The sequence below is a fragment of the Hetaerina americana genome, unplaced genomic scaffold (genome assembly GCF_022747635.1).
Source record: "Hetaerina americana unplaced genomic scaffold, ioHetAmer1.1.p SCAF_11, whole genome shotgun sequence".
Classification (NCBI taxonomy): domain Eukaryota; kingdom Metazoa; phylum Arthropoda; class Insecta; order Odonata; family Calopterygidae; genus Hetaerina; species Hetaerina americana.
Genome location: NW_027286181.1, coordinates 16,531,399 through 16,550,042, shown reverse-complemented (window position 1 = coordinate 16,550,042; position 18,644 = coordinate 16,531,399). Strand labels below are relative to the sequence as shown.

General features: G+C 36.9%; 1 protein-coding gene across 1 annotated transcript; it reads right to left on the bottom strand.

Annotated features, from left to right (window-relative positions):
• Positions 1-4,567: 4,567 nt before the first annotated feature.
• On the bottom strand, positions 4,568-18,558 carry TfIIEalpha (transcription factor IIEalpha). The gene is made up of 8 exons (XM_071599232.1): positions 18,144-18,558; positions 17,899-18,065; positions 17,692-17,820; positions 16,461-16,687; positions 12,111-12,204; positions 9,762-9,884; positions 8,742-9,039; positions 4,568-5,244 (listed from the first exon to the last, which is right to left on the bottom strand). Exons 1-8 carry the CDS (start codon positions 18,262-18,264, stop codon positions 5,048-5,050), a joined length of 1,356 nt encoding a protein of 451 aa, XP_071455333.1. The 5' UTR covers positions 18,265-18,558; the 3' UTR covers positions 4,568-5,047.
• Positions 18,559-18,644: the final 86 nt, after the last annotated feature.

The window sequence follows — 18,644 nt, the reverse complement described above, 5'->3', positions numbered from 1 at the left end:
TCAACTTCATTCACGCAAAGTGATTTTTTGGGTATCAATTCTTCCGGGAAGACAACAGGCAGCATAGGGAAAGGAACCGGTTATTTAATTACTAACTTGTTCAAATTTCATGCCCTGAATAGGGCTTAAGTGTTACATTAGCTCTACCCTTACTTCACTTGTCAAACCAACCTTTAAGTTGATAACTAATGTTTTTATTTCATCCATTAATTATTATCAAGAAATGAGTAAAGACATTTCTTTTATGGGTAAACAGTAAATTCTTTCATACATTAGTTCATCTGCAAGGCACATGGGTTTAAAGTGACAAGTGGGACAATCACCTTAAGAAAGTGCTTTGTTTTGAGGTACATTCTAAAATTTTTGGATACCAAATAAATATTGCTAATCTATTATTACAGCCAGGTTTTCCCAGTGAGAAAATAAATTATCCAAACATCTGATTGAACAGATTGGAACAATAAGAAGGGAAGAAAATGAAGTAAACAAATTCTACTCTTTCACTCAAGATGACTTTTGAATTATTATATGTGCTTCAAAAGCATGGTTATGTACCAGCACTGTGAGTATATAAAAATAATATGCAGGATAAAGAAACTGATAGCATAATTAGTGACCCAGTCATTAACACAATAAAACATGTTTCAATTTTTTTGCTTAAATACGTTCAAGAAGCCTCAATTTTTAATATGGATTATTATGAAGTTATTATAATTTTTTTAATTTCTTAACGATGAAACTGCATTATTTTTTATAATGAGAAAGTAAAATCATTGACTCTTCGCCCCATTTTTTTAGAGCGATTGCATTGGAAAATTCACATGTATTTTTTGTTTTTATGTGTAAATAAAACCTTTTAAAAATATCATATTCTATCAAAAAATATCATATCAGTTGAGGACCAAAAGTAGACCAGGGAAAAATTTGGCCAAATAAAAGTACAGGCTCTTTGAAAGCTATTTTGTAAGCAAACTTACAAATTTGAGTGACAGCTGTCATCTTATTTTTAGAAAATCTAAATTACCATTGAACTATAGTTATATTTATAACTGCAATTCTGTCCAGAAATGTTCACTGAACTCACAGGGAGTTTGTTTGTTTTTCATGAACCATCATCATTATTTATATACCACTGTAAAACAGAGTGACCTCAGGCAATTTTACATTCTTTAAGTATGAAACAAAGTAACAAGCTCTAAATAAAGAAATTTATTTTATTTCTATCCCCGAGTGACCACATGAAAAATTTAAATTCACAATTGAGGCTGCAGCATCTCTAGTTTTTTCGGTAATTTTCACTGATAGGGATTGCCAGAGGGAGACAGATTTCAGTGGTGTTCTAATCCCTACTTGGGGTGCTATGTGGAGAGCACTTGAAGTGAGAACGCCATCCGTTGGATTGGATGTTGAATCGTGGGTCCCTTAGAGCCTTTCGTTCAGTATAGGCTAATGCCAATGCTCGGCTACCCATTCTCCTCTCCCTGAACACCCTATTCCTACTGCGTTACCCTCCTATCCCTTATGGTGCAAATAACTACTACTCCTCTCTAGGTGCCATGAAACTTCAGAAAATATTAATATTGCATGGAAATATTGTTTAAAAGAGTAATATTTACGTGAGAAAGGGTGATACAATAATATTAATGCGGATGATCTCCATTAACGTGGTATGTGCAGTGGGTTTTTTCATCAAGGATAAAAGCCTTATTCCTGATGTTTTCCCCAAAATTGTGTACACACTTTGTACTCATGCATATTTAAAGCAAATCGATTGGCATTATCTAGTTCTTTTTTATATTATTTAGCACTCAAATGTAATTATATTTTCATTGAATGTATTTCATGATGAGTTAGATGGAAGAAGGGACTGCCACAGTCACAATCTCACCCGAATTATTATTATATTATAAGAGCTAAAAGAGATATTTTAACACATAAATGTATTCACACATGTTGCCCTCGACTTTTAAATTCTATTAAGAGTTCAGACAAAACTTAATGCCTACACCTTGCATCACTTTACACCACCTGTTATCACACCTTTTTACAATCATCGAACTTCTGTGAAGCTGTGAGATATTAGTTAGGCAAGTACACAGATATCTGTGCACTGCTTAACATATAAACTCTTAGAGATACGAATATTATTTATATTCTACAGGGTTTGTACAATAAGTATCGTGACTGGTTTGCTGTAGCCCCCAATACATGGGGGTCTGACCGGTCGACTCGGTAGAGGGGTCCCTTACCACTCAGGCGCACTTTAGTTCAGTCGCCTCCGGGCATGCGTTGAGACAGGAGGTGGATTTTTGTGACGTGTGGTTGCTTGTGATGTCGTCGCGCCAGCAAGGAGCGCACCGTCGAGCAACGCTACGCTGTGAAGTTTTGCGTTAAACTCAGGAAATACGTATCGGAGTCCCTTGAAATCATTTAACAGGCTTATGGGGATAATGCCTTAAGCCGCAAAAGAGTTTTTGAGTGGTACAAAATGTTTTAGGAAGGGGTTCGTCGAAGACGAGCACCGCTTCGGACGCCCCACGACCGCGCAAACCGATGCTCAGGTGGCCAAAGTGAAAAAAAGTTTTACTCTGACAGGCATTTAACCATCACCCTTATCAGTGAGGAGACCAGCCATTCAGTCAGAACCGTCCACACCATTGTAACAGAGGATCTTGCGATGAGGAAAGTGTGCGCTAAGCTGGTGCTGAAAGTCTTGAGCGAGGAACAAAAACTGTCGCGGGTGGAAATTTTGCAAGAAATTTTGGACTGCGTCCAGGAAGATGAAGATTTTATCGAAAACGCTATTATCTCCAAGGGTAGCTCAAAGGATATCAGTTCTACTCCATCGAGGCGGTTCAAGCGGCAACGACATACGCTCTCAACAGTATTCCGGAAACCGAGTTCCAGCGGGCTTTTGACGAGTGGCAGACGCACCCAACTAAGTGTATCGATGCAGGAGCAATGTATTTTGAAGATTATTAAGTAATTGTAAAGATAACTGCAATAAATTTTGATTTTTGGAACCAGTCCTGATACTTATTGTACGGACCCTGTATTTTGGCCAGTTGAACTCAATTCTTGAGATAAAAATTGCGATGCTTTTCTAACGCTGCATATATCACAGACTACTTAATGCAAGTAATTATCTAGTCAATTTTATTCATAGACATGCACTCAGGATGCAGTTTCCAGATGTACTTCCCACAGTACACTTTGCAAGTGTAACTGCTCAACTCCCGTCCTGTAGCATATAAGCATGTTCAGCAGTTCACCTTCTCTAGTTTAATGACAGTAGTTGCTTTGTGTGTATTGACTGTACAATAAGTATGTGATGCATATGAAGTTTTGTTTTTTTAATTTTTTTAAACAAACAATATTCTTAAGAAGATTTGCCAAATTTCTAAACAAATCGTTCACAGCATATTTCTATAATCGCTAACTGGATGCCTTTTAAAAAAGTTATGGTGCTGTTTTACAAATTGTCCCTTAGTGTTTTTTTTGGCAAACATTTAATTGGAAATAAAACATATTGGTAAACTATGTCAAGTCATTATTTTTTCCAAACGCCACAAAGCTGAGAACTGGAAATTGACTATCCATAGGGTAAAATGTTAAGTTGTTTTTTTTTAGAGATGAATAAAGGACAGGAACGAATGATGTCCACACAGTGAGATACCAACCACTAAAACAAATCAGCATGGGAGGGTTAACCAAAAAAATATTGATGCTTTCTGGGTGAAAAAAATAATCGTTTGATAACCATGACTATGTTATGCGATTTTCTAGAAAGAAAAAGGCTAAGCTAAACATTAAAATAGGAGGGCAAAAACTAGAGCAGGTAGAACAGTTTATGTATCTCGGTAGTGTTTTGGAACAACACGGTCAAAGTAGTCAGGACGTAAGGAGAAGAATTGCGCTAGGCAAAGAGGCTTTCACAAGGAGGAGGGAGTTGATGACGGGGACGTTGAGTAAGGATATTAAGAAAAGACTCGTGAAAACTCTGATATGGAGCGTAGCTATGTATAGCGCGGAAACGTGGTCATTGAAGGAGGATTTTGAAATGTGGGCGTGGAGAAGAATGGAGAAGGTGAAATGGACAGAGAAGAAAACTAATGAGGAAGTGCTTGGTATGGTGGGCGAAGAGAGGGGTTTGTTGGGAGAAATCCTATGGAGGCAGGAAAAGTGGATGAAGGGGGTATTGACCGGCAGTGGGATGTTGAAGACTGTAATTGAGGGGAGAATGCTAGGCAAACGAGGAAAGGGAAGGAGCAGGATAGGGATGTTGGACGGGATGAAGGGAGGAAGAAAGTACTCAGAGCTGAAGAGGGACCTGATGTAAAGTAGGATGTTGTGTTTTGCTAGGGGTCACAAATTATTTAATCAGTAATTATGTCCATCCAAAAACCTACCTTAACCGGTAGATTACCTAATAATAATAATAACCATGACTATAAATTTCAAATCAAGACAATTAAAAATTAAATTACTTTTGATTCGATTCAGCTGTCACTAAAAGCTACTATTTATGCCAGAAAAATTTGAACTGAAATAAAATTATTACTTTACATAAAATTTATAAATTTTTATCTGTAGATTATGGAAATGTACACAGTAAACATGGTGAAAAATAGATATAATCTCTTCATAGAGATTAGAACACTTATGACAGATCAGCGACCTGATTTTCAAGCAAGCCACTCAAAACCTGATGAACGTTACTCAGTCACTCAAAGTCTGACATATATCATACAGAAATTTGCTGTTGGATGGCACACAAACACATATCAACAAATCTTATTCAGCCGGTTACCAGTGCATCTTATTTCTCAACAACTGCTCGTTGCCACTATTGCAACACAAATACTAATGCCCATTTAAAAATTTTTAAGAACAGCCACTCACACACACACACCAGACTCAATTTCAAATAAAGTATTATTTCAATAGCAAGTGAATGAAGCACCACTCAACTTGGGAAGGTTCACTTGTCAAGTCTCCACCATCATCCAAATTTGCACTTTCTATCACAGGCCTCTTCATCAATCCTTCAGTCATACATGTGAGAATAGTGTTCCTGATAAACTTGAATGTATGCCTCTTTTTCAGCAGGTGTCATCTGTGCTATCAGTGCATCATCAATGTCAGTGATAGGCACACTCCTATTCCCAATTTCCACCATTGGAACTAAATCATCATCATCATCACCATCTTCACCAGCTTCATCACTGTCCATTGCCTCGACAACTGCAAAATTAAAAAAAAAATTCATAGAGAGGAGAAATCCTATGGATGCAGGAAAGAAGGATTGAGAGCATTCTAAATTGGAAATAGAACATTGAACACAGTGATATGGAGGTGAGGACATTAGGCAAACGAGAAAGGGATAGGAATATAACAGGCATAATGGATGGAATGAGGTGAGGAAGGAAGTACGCCGCATTGAAGAGGGACTTATTGTAGTGTGAGGTGTCAGGTTGTGTTTGTAGGAGAGGCAAGTGAATTATCATTGTACTGCTGAGTACCCTGAGTACCATCTTATACCTACATTCACCAGTAGAATACCAATAATAATAACTGGTCAGTTATTTTTAAACATTAGGGCTTACAGAATGACATAATAGAATTTCACATTCTGGGATGGCAAAAGCTAAAACACAGTAAATTCAATTTAATAATGATCAAAGAGGCATTTAATGACTTTTACCAGTCACTGAAGTGTTGACCATTCTTAACACCATCCAAGTGAAATAACAGATTAGACATGGGGCATGGATTAACACATTACCTCATGAGATAATAGCTACATGAGTCATTCAATGACTCCTTAGAAAATCCAATACACGGCACTCCTAGTATCAGGAAAGGTTTGCTTTTAGTAAGCCTCACATCTCACAACACCTCTGTTCAAGTTTCAATTATATCCATCATATGGTTTCATTTTCATAGCCAATTGAAGCAACAAATGTTTACAACACAACAAAGTCAAAGTGTAATTATCACGTCTAGTTCAGGACTCAAACTCGGATCCAGCAATGTCCAGCCAAGTGCTTTAGACAGTGAAGCTACCAAGGCATCCTCTTATACTCGGAAATGTTAGTGGTTTTAAAGGACCAAGATGTTATGACGACATACATACAATGTCACATGTATCCGTAGTTGTACACATTGTACCACAGTCCACGGGGATAAGGCGTTTAAAGATTGCAGTGTTTATCTTAAACAAATTCAAAGAAACTGCAAATGGGATCAAAGCGAAGGTGGGTCAAGTTCATCACACATCTACAGCAGCATCTGTGACTGTTTACAATTGGGTAAATGAGTTTAAGCATGGCCATAGATCCACAAATGATGAGCATTATTCCAGAGGTCCAGTACAAGAGACATTCTCTAAAATTATCAGCAAAATCCATTTCGTGGCATGGAGTGACTGAGGAATCAAAGTTTGCAAAATACGAGGGTAATCCGGAAAGTAGTACCCGTTCGTGCCGCATGAAGTGCTGACGACGCGAGTAGCCGCTGGACGAGGTCAGATAGCTTCAGTGGCTTGTCTGCCTTCTCTGAGCCAAGTTGCGTGACGCTAGCATTGCCTGTGTTGTTTCTGTGATTGTTTACAATGTTTAAAAAAATTGAGAACGCCGCCAGTTGTGAAGTGAGGGCAGTGATTAAATTCCTCAATGCAAGAAACGTTCGCCCATGTGATATTCATCGCCAATTAAAGGAGGTGTATGGAGACAATGTAATGGACGAGTCGTCTGTTCGGCGGTGGTGTCGCAACTTCAACATGGGGAGGGGGAACACACACGACGATGAGCGTTCGGGGAGACCGTCTGTCATTACAGACCAACTGGTGAGCTCAGTTGACGAATTCGTGAGGAACGATCGGCGCGTCACAATTGATGACATCTGTGAGCATTTTCCCAATGTTTCTCGAACAATTTTTCATGAAATTGTTAAACACCATCTGCATTATGCAAAAATTTGTGCAAGATGGGTCCCTCGCGTATCTCAATGAGCTGGTGGCGAAGGACTATGCAGCAGGAATACAGAAACTTGTCACACGTTATGACAAATGCCTTAATTTGCTTGGAGATTATGTTGAGAAGTAGTTTAAAGTATCCTCTTTCAAATAAAATTTTTTATGTTTGTTAATATTTACTTTTGTGTCTTTATTTCACGAACGGGTACTACTTTCCGGATGACCCTCGTAGTTGAAGCAACATGCATATCACAACATACAGTGTTTTCAATTTTGCATAAAAAATCGGTGTGAAAAAATCTCGGCTAAATGGGTGCCAAGCCTGGTCCTAGTAGAGAATAAATGCAATTGTGCAGTCAATTCAGAGGCTAGTTGGGCAGTTTTCAGTTGCAATCCTGATGAGTATATCTGCATCAATACATAACTGTGGATGAAACATGAATACACTACTACACTCCAGAGACAAGGGAAAAGTCAGAACAGTTGGATTCTAAAGCTGATCTGACTCATAAGGTGAAGACTGTGACAGCGGCCAACAAGGGAAGGTCTAGGGTTTTCTGGGATGCACGCAGAATTATCAACATATATTTATCACTAGCAAAAAGGATAAATGATAAATGGCAAATATCATACTTTGTTAATACACAGGTTTAGTGAAGAAATCAAGGCAAAAAAATTCTCTTTCATGAAGACAGTGTATGGGGGCACACATGTGCAGTTTCGATAGCAAAAATTATGGAATTAAATTTCAAATTATTGCGACATCCACAATCTTTACCAGATTTGGCCCCCAGTGACTTATTTATTTTTAAACTAGAAAAAATTGATCAATGGAAAACAATTCACGTCAAACGAGGTCATCACCAACACACATGCCTACCATGAGGACCTTCTTATATCCTAATTTTTGGACAGCTTGATAAAGCTGGAGAATTGATATGATGAGTGTATTATAAAGGAATCATGTTAAATATAACTAAAAGGAATTATGCACAGAAATTATGCCAAAAATAATGTTTTCTTTATATTTTTTCCCAAGGACTTATTGAAAAACCCAAGTGATAGTGATGAAAATTTCAATTCCAAAATTCACTAGGACAGAAGATAAATAGAAAACCATTTTAATTATGGTTTCAGACTCTCCTTTGTGAAAATTCATGATCACTGAATAAATACACTATCTATTTTCCTAAAAAACTTAATTACACTACTCCAGTTTTCGACCAAATGATGGTGCCTATACATCAAAAACAATAGTAGCACAATAAATTTTTTGTTGAAAAATACGAAGTGCAATCCAAATGAAATAATTCAATTTGTAATTCCACACACTTTATTTTAAAAAACATGACCCAAGTATTGACGTTGAATGTCATCATCAGGCTCACCTGATGATGACGTTCAATGTCAAAACCTGGGCCGTGTTTTTTAAAATAAAGTGTGTGAAATTACAAATTCAATTATTTCATTTAATTTCAATATGTTAAGCAAATTCCATTAAGTTACACCTGAAACAACAAATTTTACAAAGTGCAATTATTCAGTGTCAAACCACTTGCTTGCCTGACTTCCATTTAGACCAATGCAAGTCAAAGAATTGTGGTTTCCCTACTAATCAAGGTGAACCTTTTTGGAAAGCAGTTAATCATGAACTTAATGCAGGTGAAATTGAAACACATCATTCATCACACAATGAAGCATGAAAATAAGTATGCATCCCAATTATCACTTAACACAGTAAAGTTGACCGTTTCACAAAAATTACCATTATCTATTTCTGGAACATTGTTTGCACCACCTCGCGCATTTCCAGGAGCTTCATCGTCACTTGATTCGCTGCCACTGTCGCCTGGTCGACCAAGGCCAGCAATGGACCCCCTCGATGTGAGAGATGCTGTGGCTGCTGCAGTAGCAACTGAACCGCTGGTGGCACCAGCCCTTTTCTCATGAGCTAATAGCACAGACATGATGTCCTCGGCATTCTTGTTGCCTGGTTTCTGGTCCGTGGACGGCTGAGTGTCAGTATTTTGCATGAGCAGACTTCCACTTGCTGGACCATTCATCTGAAGGGAAGCAAAGAAATACAAGCTTTTGTTAAAGACACAATGTGATATAGATATAGGAGAAATGTTAATTCTCTTCATGAATTTCCCAAGATTTTTCCATATACATGCAACATTGTTTTTAACAGACATGATATTGCACATATACACCAATATATACACACACATGCAGCAATATCCCAAATGCATCTTCAATTTTGTAATATCGTGGTCTGAATTTCACACAGGCCAAAAAGTAATGATTTTCATACAGCTTCTGTAACTATTTTCAAAACTTCAATTTACTCACAGAAATGAACTTTTTTTTACCAATTACCTCGAAAGTCTTTAAAGCATCTTTAAATATGTACTCTGAAAGCATTTCTTAATGATAAAAACTGGATATTAATCAGGTAGACAAATATAATATTCAAATGGCAAATTTTCTTTTTCTATGATACATAACTTTTACTTAGTTGGTATTTTTCTAGTTTTTCACCGTATTGAGTCACAGATTTGCACTAAGTATATTTGTCCTTCATTACAAAAAACCTTGTAGAGGCTTTAAATCTACACGAAAATTAATTCACCTTCAAACATAAGAGGGTATAATTGATAAATAGGTAAAAATCTAAGGTCCTTGGTATTAATTACTTAAGATTTCCCAGTACAATGATACAAAGAACCATTACAAAACCATCTTCTTTCGTTGCAACAAGTTAAATTCAGAATGAAACACTCACATCATTGTTGTCAGAAATAATTGTGCTCTCAACCATCCAAATTGGTCTCTCTTTGCGAGCTGCAGCTGCTGTATCTGCAGTGTTATCATCTCCAATTGTGACATCCACTCTTGTCTCCTCAACCTAAATAATGGGATAAGATTTTCTTACTTGAACAAAGCAATCATCAAAAACCAAACACAATATAATCAAAGTCTTAATATTGCTTTAATGAAAACAATATAAGACATACATCACAATCTGAAAAAGGCATAAATTACAATAGTTATGATTTGTAGGGAACTTGGGTCACGAATATAACCGAGAAAGTTAAGTTTAAGAAATTTAAGTGCTCTAAAACAATCTAGAACTGAATAGCTTAAAGAAATGACGGCGTCAATACTTTATGATTACCATATCTTAGAACTAGAGTACATAATCATAACCATGCAAGAAACGGGGAGGGAGACAATGGAAGTAATAGTAACAGAGGTTGTGGTGACAGGCTGGCAAGGAGTGGTAAAAATCCCTAAATACAAATATCCATGAGTAAATCAACCTTTTCTTGATGAGAAAAAAATTGTCCAGCTTGATGAATGTGACTCTTCAAGGAGATATATGAAACAAGTCAAATATATACTCTGGTCAGGAATGATCTTGGAAATGCACCACAATGCAACCTCAAGAGTCTTCACCAGAATTAAACATTAAAGAACAGAATCAATTCACCAAATGACCACAGCTTGAAAACATTAATTTATTTGATCTTTACTTCTTATGGCAAAACACTGGGTTTGATTTATGAAAAACCATGCGGGGGAACAAAACCTACAGTTATTTAGTCAAATGATGTAATTACATGCAATACCATGGAGTATAGATTGGCAAATAGTAGCAGGAAAAAATGAGGGACAGAAGGAATCCAATGAAGATTAAGTTGGTGTTTTAGTCTATTTTTGATGAAAGATGCCACAGTACCAAGTAATATCAAACTGATAGAAAACACCACGGAACCTTACTTAATGAGCACCTCGCATAATGAGCAAAACATATTTTTTTAAAATGACTCGCTTAACAAGTGATGAAGGGAGTGGAGGCCGTGGATTGATGACATGTCTGCTGCTGCAGTCCATGTTTAGCACTCATTCCATTTACATCTTAGTGTTACCAGTGATCACATATTTTTCTAAATTTGTATCCAGACATACTATTTGTGATTTTTTTGCGCTAAGTTCAATAACCCTTGCAAAAATGTCCCCAAAGAATGAGCTGACAGCCGTAAGAGAAAAAAAATTACCATAAGAATGAAATTAAAATCATTGAAAAGTAAGAATGAGGTGTGAGTGTGGCTGATCAGTCCACATCAACAATTTGCACTATCCTCAAGAACAAGGGAAAGATTAAGGAGATAGACGCTTCAAAGGGGGCGACAAGAATATCTAGGGTGCAATGTTAATCAGCAAGCTCCTTCACCAAGGCAACAGTGAACTTAATTTGCGACTTCAAGAAGCTCATAAATTCTGGGGGTCACCTGCCACAATACGATTGCCATTGTGACAAAATGAATCTTTTATGAAAAAGATGCCAAAGTGAACCAATATAACAGCAGAGGAGGATGAATTGCAAAACCACAAGCCAATGAAAGACGATCTCACACCATTTGTGCCGACCATTTTGTGCCAATTCAAATAATAATTTGAAAATTTAACCCTTGCTCATTGACCATCCAGAAACTCCTTTAGAATAGTGTGCAGTCCAGAAGAACATGCTACCAGTGATTTTTCCTTTGAAAATTGTATTTGCATTCCAGGTTGGTTCATTCCACAACGAGAGAAAATATAAATATGATTCACAATCCTAAGCAATGTATATTTAATTTCCTTTGAATAAATCTTACTCGTAATCAATTTTTTTGACATGGAATGCATTATTAGATTTTACATCTATTTATATGGGAAAAATTGTTTCTTTAAAATAAGTGTCTCAAATTATGAAACAAATTCTGGATCGATTATGCTTGTTTAATGAGGCTCCACTGTTTACATGAAAAAAAACACTCAAGTATCATGCTTAGGGCAAGGATCATGCCCAATATATCATTTAATAATTATTGCAGCTTTTCATAAATAACTAAAATAAATAATTCAGGATATAATTAACAATCAAGTTATTAAGATCAATCAGTGTGACATTGGAAGGGATTCCAGAATACCACTGACAGATGTTTGATACCCCTAGGAAATCATACCTGTGCTATGAGATTTGGAAGTAGATGCAATAGGTGTTTTATTCGTTATACCATTCGTTGTACCATTATTACTTTCCCATCCCAATGAATTAAAAATATAAACAAGTAAAAAGATGGACTACCTGAAATCCACCACCACGAGTGGCATCCCCTGACCAAGGTCCAGAGGGGTCTCCAGGTGGTCGCAGAGTTGAAGAGGGTCGTCCCTTGTCAAGGCTAAAATTAAAAAAAATAATAATGATGTTTGATAGTTTTCCTTTCCTATTTTCTTTAACTAGTACATTGAATAAACATGGATGGGAAAGAGAATGAATATCATTTCTAAAAGGGACAGATAGATGCCAAAGGGAATCTGAAATAGTACTATTAAAGTGGATAATTGCCTATTTTCTCGTTGAAGGGGGGCTGCAGAACCAAATTACTTCATCACATTTACCACACAACATGTATTTTACATTTGCCGATCTCACACCTGTGCACATAAACCAGTTTCACAGCACTCCTCAATTCAACTGATGCAATGCCAGTGCAAAATGGATGAAACAACAATTGCAGGTCACTTCCATAATACAAAGAAGCACTATGGATGCAAAAGGCATGTTTCAATTAAATCCCATTTGAGTAATGTAGTCACTGGACGAGGAAGAAAGGATAAAATGGTACACAAGCAAATAGAAGTAGTAGCACTTAATAAAGGCCATGTAATGTTTCTCAGAAAATATCATCCTATGGACTTAGGCAGGCATCCTTCTGTATGGATAGGGGGTGAATTCCATCCAGGAAGAAAGATTTTGGTTGCAGCTTGAAGCAAGCCTCAACTATCTCCTTGAGGTTCTTGTCAGTGTTGTATATTCATCCCTTGAAGCATTTCTTTAAAGGTATTACTCAATGAAAGTTACATGGTGAAAAATCTGGGCTTTATGAACAATGTTCAAATATCTTCCTCTTCTTCTTGACTAGTGCCCCAACAATAATGCTGGCAACATATATGGCCCTGCATTGTCCTGCAGAGAATTAATTACTCAAACCAGCAAGCTGCTGGGTGACTCACTCTTGATAACCTTATAAAAATGATTGATTGTCCAGTTGTACTGCTGGGAATGATTATATCACTGTGGTTGTTTAAGTACAGTAAGATGGACTCCCACAAGTCAAAGACTACATTCAGCAAAACCTTTCCAGCTGAATAAAGCATTTTGAACATCTTTGGCATGCCGATAGCTTTTCCCTTTTGGTTCAAAGTAAAAACATCACATTTCATCTCCTACTACTACACACTGCAGGCATTGTTCACCCTCAGATCAAGTAGAACACCAAATGATGTAAACTGAATCATATGCTGTTCCTTGTGGTGTTCAGTCAGCAAGTAAGGTTACTCATTGGCAGCACTCCACACATCATTCATCTTTGACAGATACTTCTCTCCATTTACAGTGACCATTCTTCAATGACTATCCACTGGCTTTCATCCCTCAGCTGATAAAAACATCTACATTCGTCAGCTGACAAAGCTCAATCAACACCTGATTCAGCTTTGATGAGTTTTGCACCGCACCAGCCATCGTCAACATGAAGCCATGCATGCACCTCAAGTAACTAAGGAGATTTTCTAATGGCTTAACTTTTCAAAACTCAACATTCAACTCACCACACCACATGCATCAAATGGGTTTCATTTGAAAATGACTCTTAGAGAAGGGAGATATGAAGTGATACTTTAAGTTACATTTTTGATATTATCCTATCGCTAGGCCTCCCAATTGCCTATTCATGTGCATTGAGGGATATTTTTTCAAATTAAGAAAAAATGAAAAAAAAAACATGTAAACCTGGGAATCGACAAATAACAACACCAAGTCCAACCAAGATTTCACTGATATTAGTGATTGCATTAACTTTCTATTCCAAGCGCACAGTGAAAAATTATCCAAAGGAAGAAATACACTACAATTATAAGGTTGAAGTTATACCAAAAATGGTACCTAGGACATCTGGGGCATGATCACGGGGCCACATGGCCCATTTGTGAGATGACCCTTCAAAATTTGGGAAATCTCTATTACTTGTAGATATTTTAAAAGTTTTCAGATATTCTAACATAATAACCAATTCCCAAGGATCGATGACACCCTCATGAAGTTTATACAGGCACATTTCACTTTAGGGATCGAGATGGTGCGGGGGCTAACGTACTGGCTTCCCACCCTGAGGGCGCGGGTTCAAATCCCGGCGGTGTTGAATATTTTTCAGAGGTATCTCGATCCCTACTTGAGGTGCTTTGTGGAGGGCACTTTGAGTGAGTACGGCGTCCGTCGGATGGGACGTTAAGCTGCGGACCCCTTGGCGCCTTTCGTAAAGAGTAGGCTAATGCCGACGCCGGGTTTCTCTCCACCCTTCATCCTTTCCTGTCCATCCCCTATGGCGCAAATGACCTTAGCTGTCGGTCGCCTCCCCTAAAAACTACTACTACTACATTTCACTTTATGACAGTTCATAACAACTGACTTCCCCGATCTGCCTAAAAAGAAAATGTCATCACACAAATGATCACTGTCTATTTACTTTTAAGACAAAATAATTTTGTTGTCCTTGAAAAGAGGATTATACCAAAATGGATTTCTAAATCTGTATTTTACATTATCTCAGAGCACTGGTAACAGTTTCTTAGTGGTTGTAAAACCAATTTTGTGCATAATAAATGCACTCAAGTCTCTTTTAAATTAAAAACTTGTTCACACGTACCCTAACAGAGTTTTATGCAGTGGTTTATAAAATGATTTAAGTTGCGGACATATATAACATAACCTAAGGCATATAGGCAGGAAGTGGACAAAACTGTGAACAAGGTAACGTTTAAAAATACCATCTTGTTCATGAATTTATTTGTCATAGACTACCCACTACAACTGGTCCACCAACATAAGTCCATGATATGTTGCATAGAGAAGACTACACTAGTGCAATGGATAAAATGTTATTGTAAGGAATGATTAACAGTAAAAGATTATGATTGCCATCCTCTGTCCACTATTGATTAATGGGTCTATCACATCAATAAAGAATTGCAGCAAAAAGTTTCATTGCAACTTCTCTGGCATACAATGTAAATACACATCACCGGTGCTCAGGAGAAAGGAATTTATCAATGGAGGAGTTGCATCCAAATATGAAAGAAAGTACATTCTGTTCTAGAAAAACACTTGGGAGTCCATAGAGTAGGTGGGGTTTTATGCAGTAAAACAAGGCATGCCATTCAATAAGTGGGTGAGGCAACATTCAACAGTCACCAAAACAAACTGATGCTAAGAGAAGAATGCCTGTACAGATTTTACTGCACTAAATTACACTCTAGTACCTCTGATGACATTTTAATTTGCACCCTCCACTTGGGAGAGTTGTCTACGGTTATCACCACATCAGTTATCTGATTGTCTACGGTTGTAAAGATTAATAAATTATATATTGCTGATTTTTCTTTGCTATCTGAAATTATAGTTGTATTTTCTAAAAAAGAAAGAAATAGTGAATGAGCTATTGGTCCATGTTACCCTACAGCAGAAAATAGAATTAACGTAACACCAAGATTGGTCCATATTCCAAGGCTAATTATTGACAGGGGAACCTGTTCAATTAGTTCATTTAAACAGTGGAATTTTTCATCTAAATCTTGAAAAATGCCAATAGCAATCATTTTCTATGAAATTAATTGCACTTACCTATCACAAGAACATATGTACGAGGTCTATTTATAAATATGAAGGGGTATGCAAGCATTAAAAGACTAGATCCCTCAAACAAAAAAGTCATGATTTTCAGAGTAGTAGTTATGAGGGGAGGCCACTGACAGCAGACATCACTTGTGCCAGAAGGAATAGGTGGGTAATCTAGTAGGGATAGGATGTTCAGGGAGTGGAGGTATGGTGGAGAGAAACCCAGCATTGGCTTTAGCCTACTCTTAAAAACAGGCTCCAAGGGGTTCACAATTTAATCCCATCCGATGGACATCATTCTCACTTATAGAGATCTCCACATAGCACCCCAAGTTGGAATTAGGATACCACTGAAAAATCCTACCACTGTCAGGATTTGAACCCAGGGCGGGGAGACGGTACATTAGCCACCCCACCATCTAAATCCCCATGACTCTCATAAGTTTGACCAGGAGTATATTCCAGACATTCACCTGTTAATGTCATTCATTCTTTTGAGAAAAAGCTCCCTCTCAATGGCTGCATAATTAATGTCAATTGTTAAGACAATACAGGAGTTCAAGAGAAAATTACAACACTGATTTTGGTAAACCTGGTTAATTAAACTTCTTTGAAAGAGAGCATAAAAATCAACCAAAATTGTAATTGTCCCAGACTACTTCCATATTTCTGTTTAGAAAATGCAACTGCATAGTGTCAGATAGCCCAGAGAAAATGTAAAGACTTCACTAAATAATCTGGTAGCATAAAAAGAGACATTACCTTCGTATGGAACTGAGATCTGTAGGTTCTGGTTCGAGAACTTCTGGAGCAAGGCGAATACCCTCCACTTCACGTAGTAGTACAAATAATGGCTCAAGTTGTTCATTGAATTTTGCCAAGAGAAGGCGAGAATCTTTTTTGGGAAGTGCAGACTGGTCCTCTTCCACTACCTCTTTACAATATGTGCACCTAAATTCCTCAGTCGCAAAATCAAACAGCTGATCAGCCTAAATAAGACAAATGACAAATGTAACATTATTGAAAATTATGAATCAGCAATCAATTTTTGAAAATTAGACAAGAATAACTAGAAAAATTTGTCATGTTAACAAACTGAATTTTAAGAGTTGCAAAATACTGGCAAGTTCCACTATTGCTCATAGGTTACTGTTATTTTTGGGACTGCATCACTATACTCAAGTTTTGAACCAAGAGTTGGTGCCCCTGGGATCAGTAACAAATCGAGCACAACTGCAAATGGTTTCAAATATCTCACTTGGGATGTGTGGTGGGTAGCGAAATGAGGTAAGGGCATTGCAGTGTTTGTAATAAAGTTGTAGCAGAAACTGGGATAGATCCACATATACTGTCATTAAATTTCCAAGTGTTCCTTATAATTTAATCTCAACCTCAAGCACGGTGCTGTTATGATTTACAAAAATGTCAACCAATTAACAATACCTATGTAATTTTAATTTGTCACAAATATTGAAGTTAGCTTTTTAGGGTTTTATGATTAAAAGATGGATTCAACTCATGAAACTTTAATAGAACATTGACACACTAATATTAACCTCCTATTCATTACCGAGTGAAAGTTCAAATTACTATGCTTTACTTTTGCAGCGAATCAAAATCCCATTGGCTGCACTTATCTTTCCGCTAAAATGACATAGTTGCATGAAAACCCTGCATAGCATTTTAAAACAGTAAATTTCAGATTTGTATGGCAAATCTCATTGAGTAAATAATATGCAATGTTCCAAACAAAAAGTAAAGCAACAAAAGTTTATAGACCGCGTGCTCCCATTGTAACACCACAAAAGATTTATATTTTAAATGAATTAGTGTTTACTATAAGGTAAATTGGAGGAGTTACGTATTTAGTCTATGGTTTGTTCACACGTAAGTTTTCCAATCAGAGCTTTTCTATTTTAACTTGATTTTAGTTTAAGTGTTTTAACTTTAGGACAGGGGGAAACACATTTCATGAAATTATATATGCACTTACCTCTAAATCCGTAAACGTTTTACAGCACGATGGACACTTAAAGCTAGCGCGGCTGGTTGCATCTCTCTCTTCAGTTTCCATTCTTTTCCGCATTAAATCTAATTTATACTTCACTACATTCACGAATGTCTGGAAAACAGCAAATACAAATGAAAAGCCAAGAAGGAAACTTAATTTATTTAATATGAAAAATATTAGAAAACAAACCTTATAATTGATGAAATAGTAATTTACTTTCTGCGCCTTTCCATCAACACCTGTTTCCATTTTTAATCGCACTTGAATAAATTTATCACTTTTTAAGGTTGAAATTCTCGCACGAAGCATCTTTCTTTCAAACTTAAGAAGGTCACAGAGATCATCTTCTTTCATACCTAATGGCAATTTTAGCTTATTAGTTCCATTCTACGTAAAATTACCACTTACCGCATGAGAACATAGCATTTACTTACAAGGATTTCTCACGAGCATATCTACTATGAGAGCATCTTCAGTGTTGTAAAACCCTCTCACAACAAGCCTTGCTAGTTGTTTCAAACTGCTGGGGACTTCTGTCAAAACCCTATCATCCATTTCGAAGAGAAATTATCCTCTAACACTACCGCGTGCTATTTGGAGATGCATTTACAACAACTTAATTGGTCCGTTTATTAGTCGATAAATAGTATTCCACGAAAGTGAGTCCCATAAGAAAGATTGGCCGATGGAACCGACTATAGAAAATGATTAAAAGCATTCATCCCCTATCGATCCTTTGCAGGTATCTTGGAACATTAAAATAACATATTTTTGCAAAGCAATGCACAATATAAAGCGCATAAGTATAAAATAAATCAATTTCCTATTCCCTCCAAATCCCCTAACCAAACTCTCATTTGCACAATAACAAACGACTATCAGAATTCGTGATGCAGACGAAAACTAATTTGTACACCGGAGTAGTCATTTATATT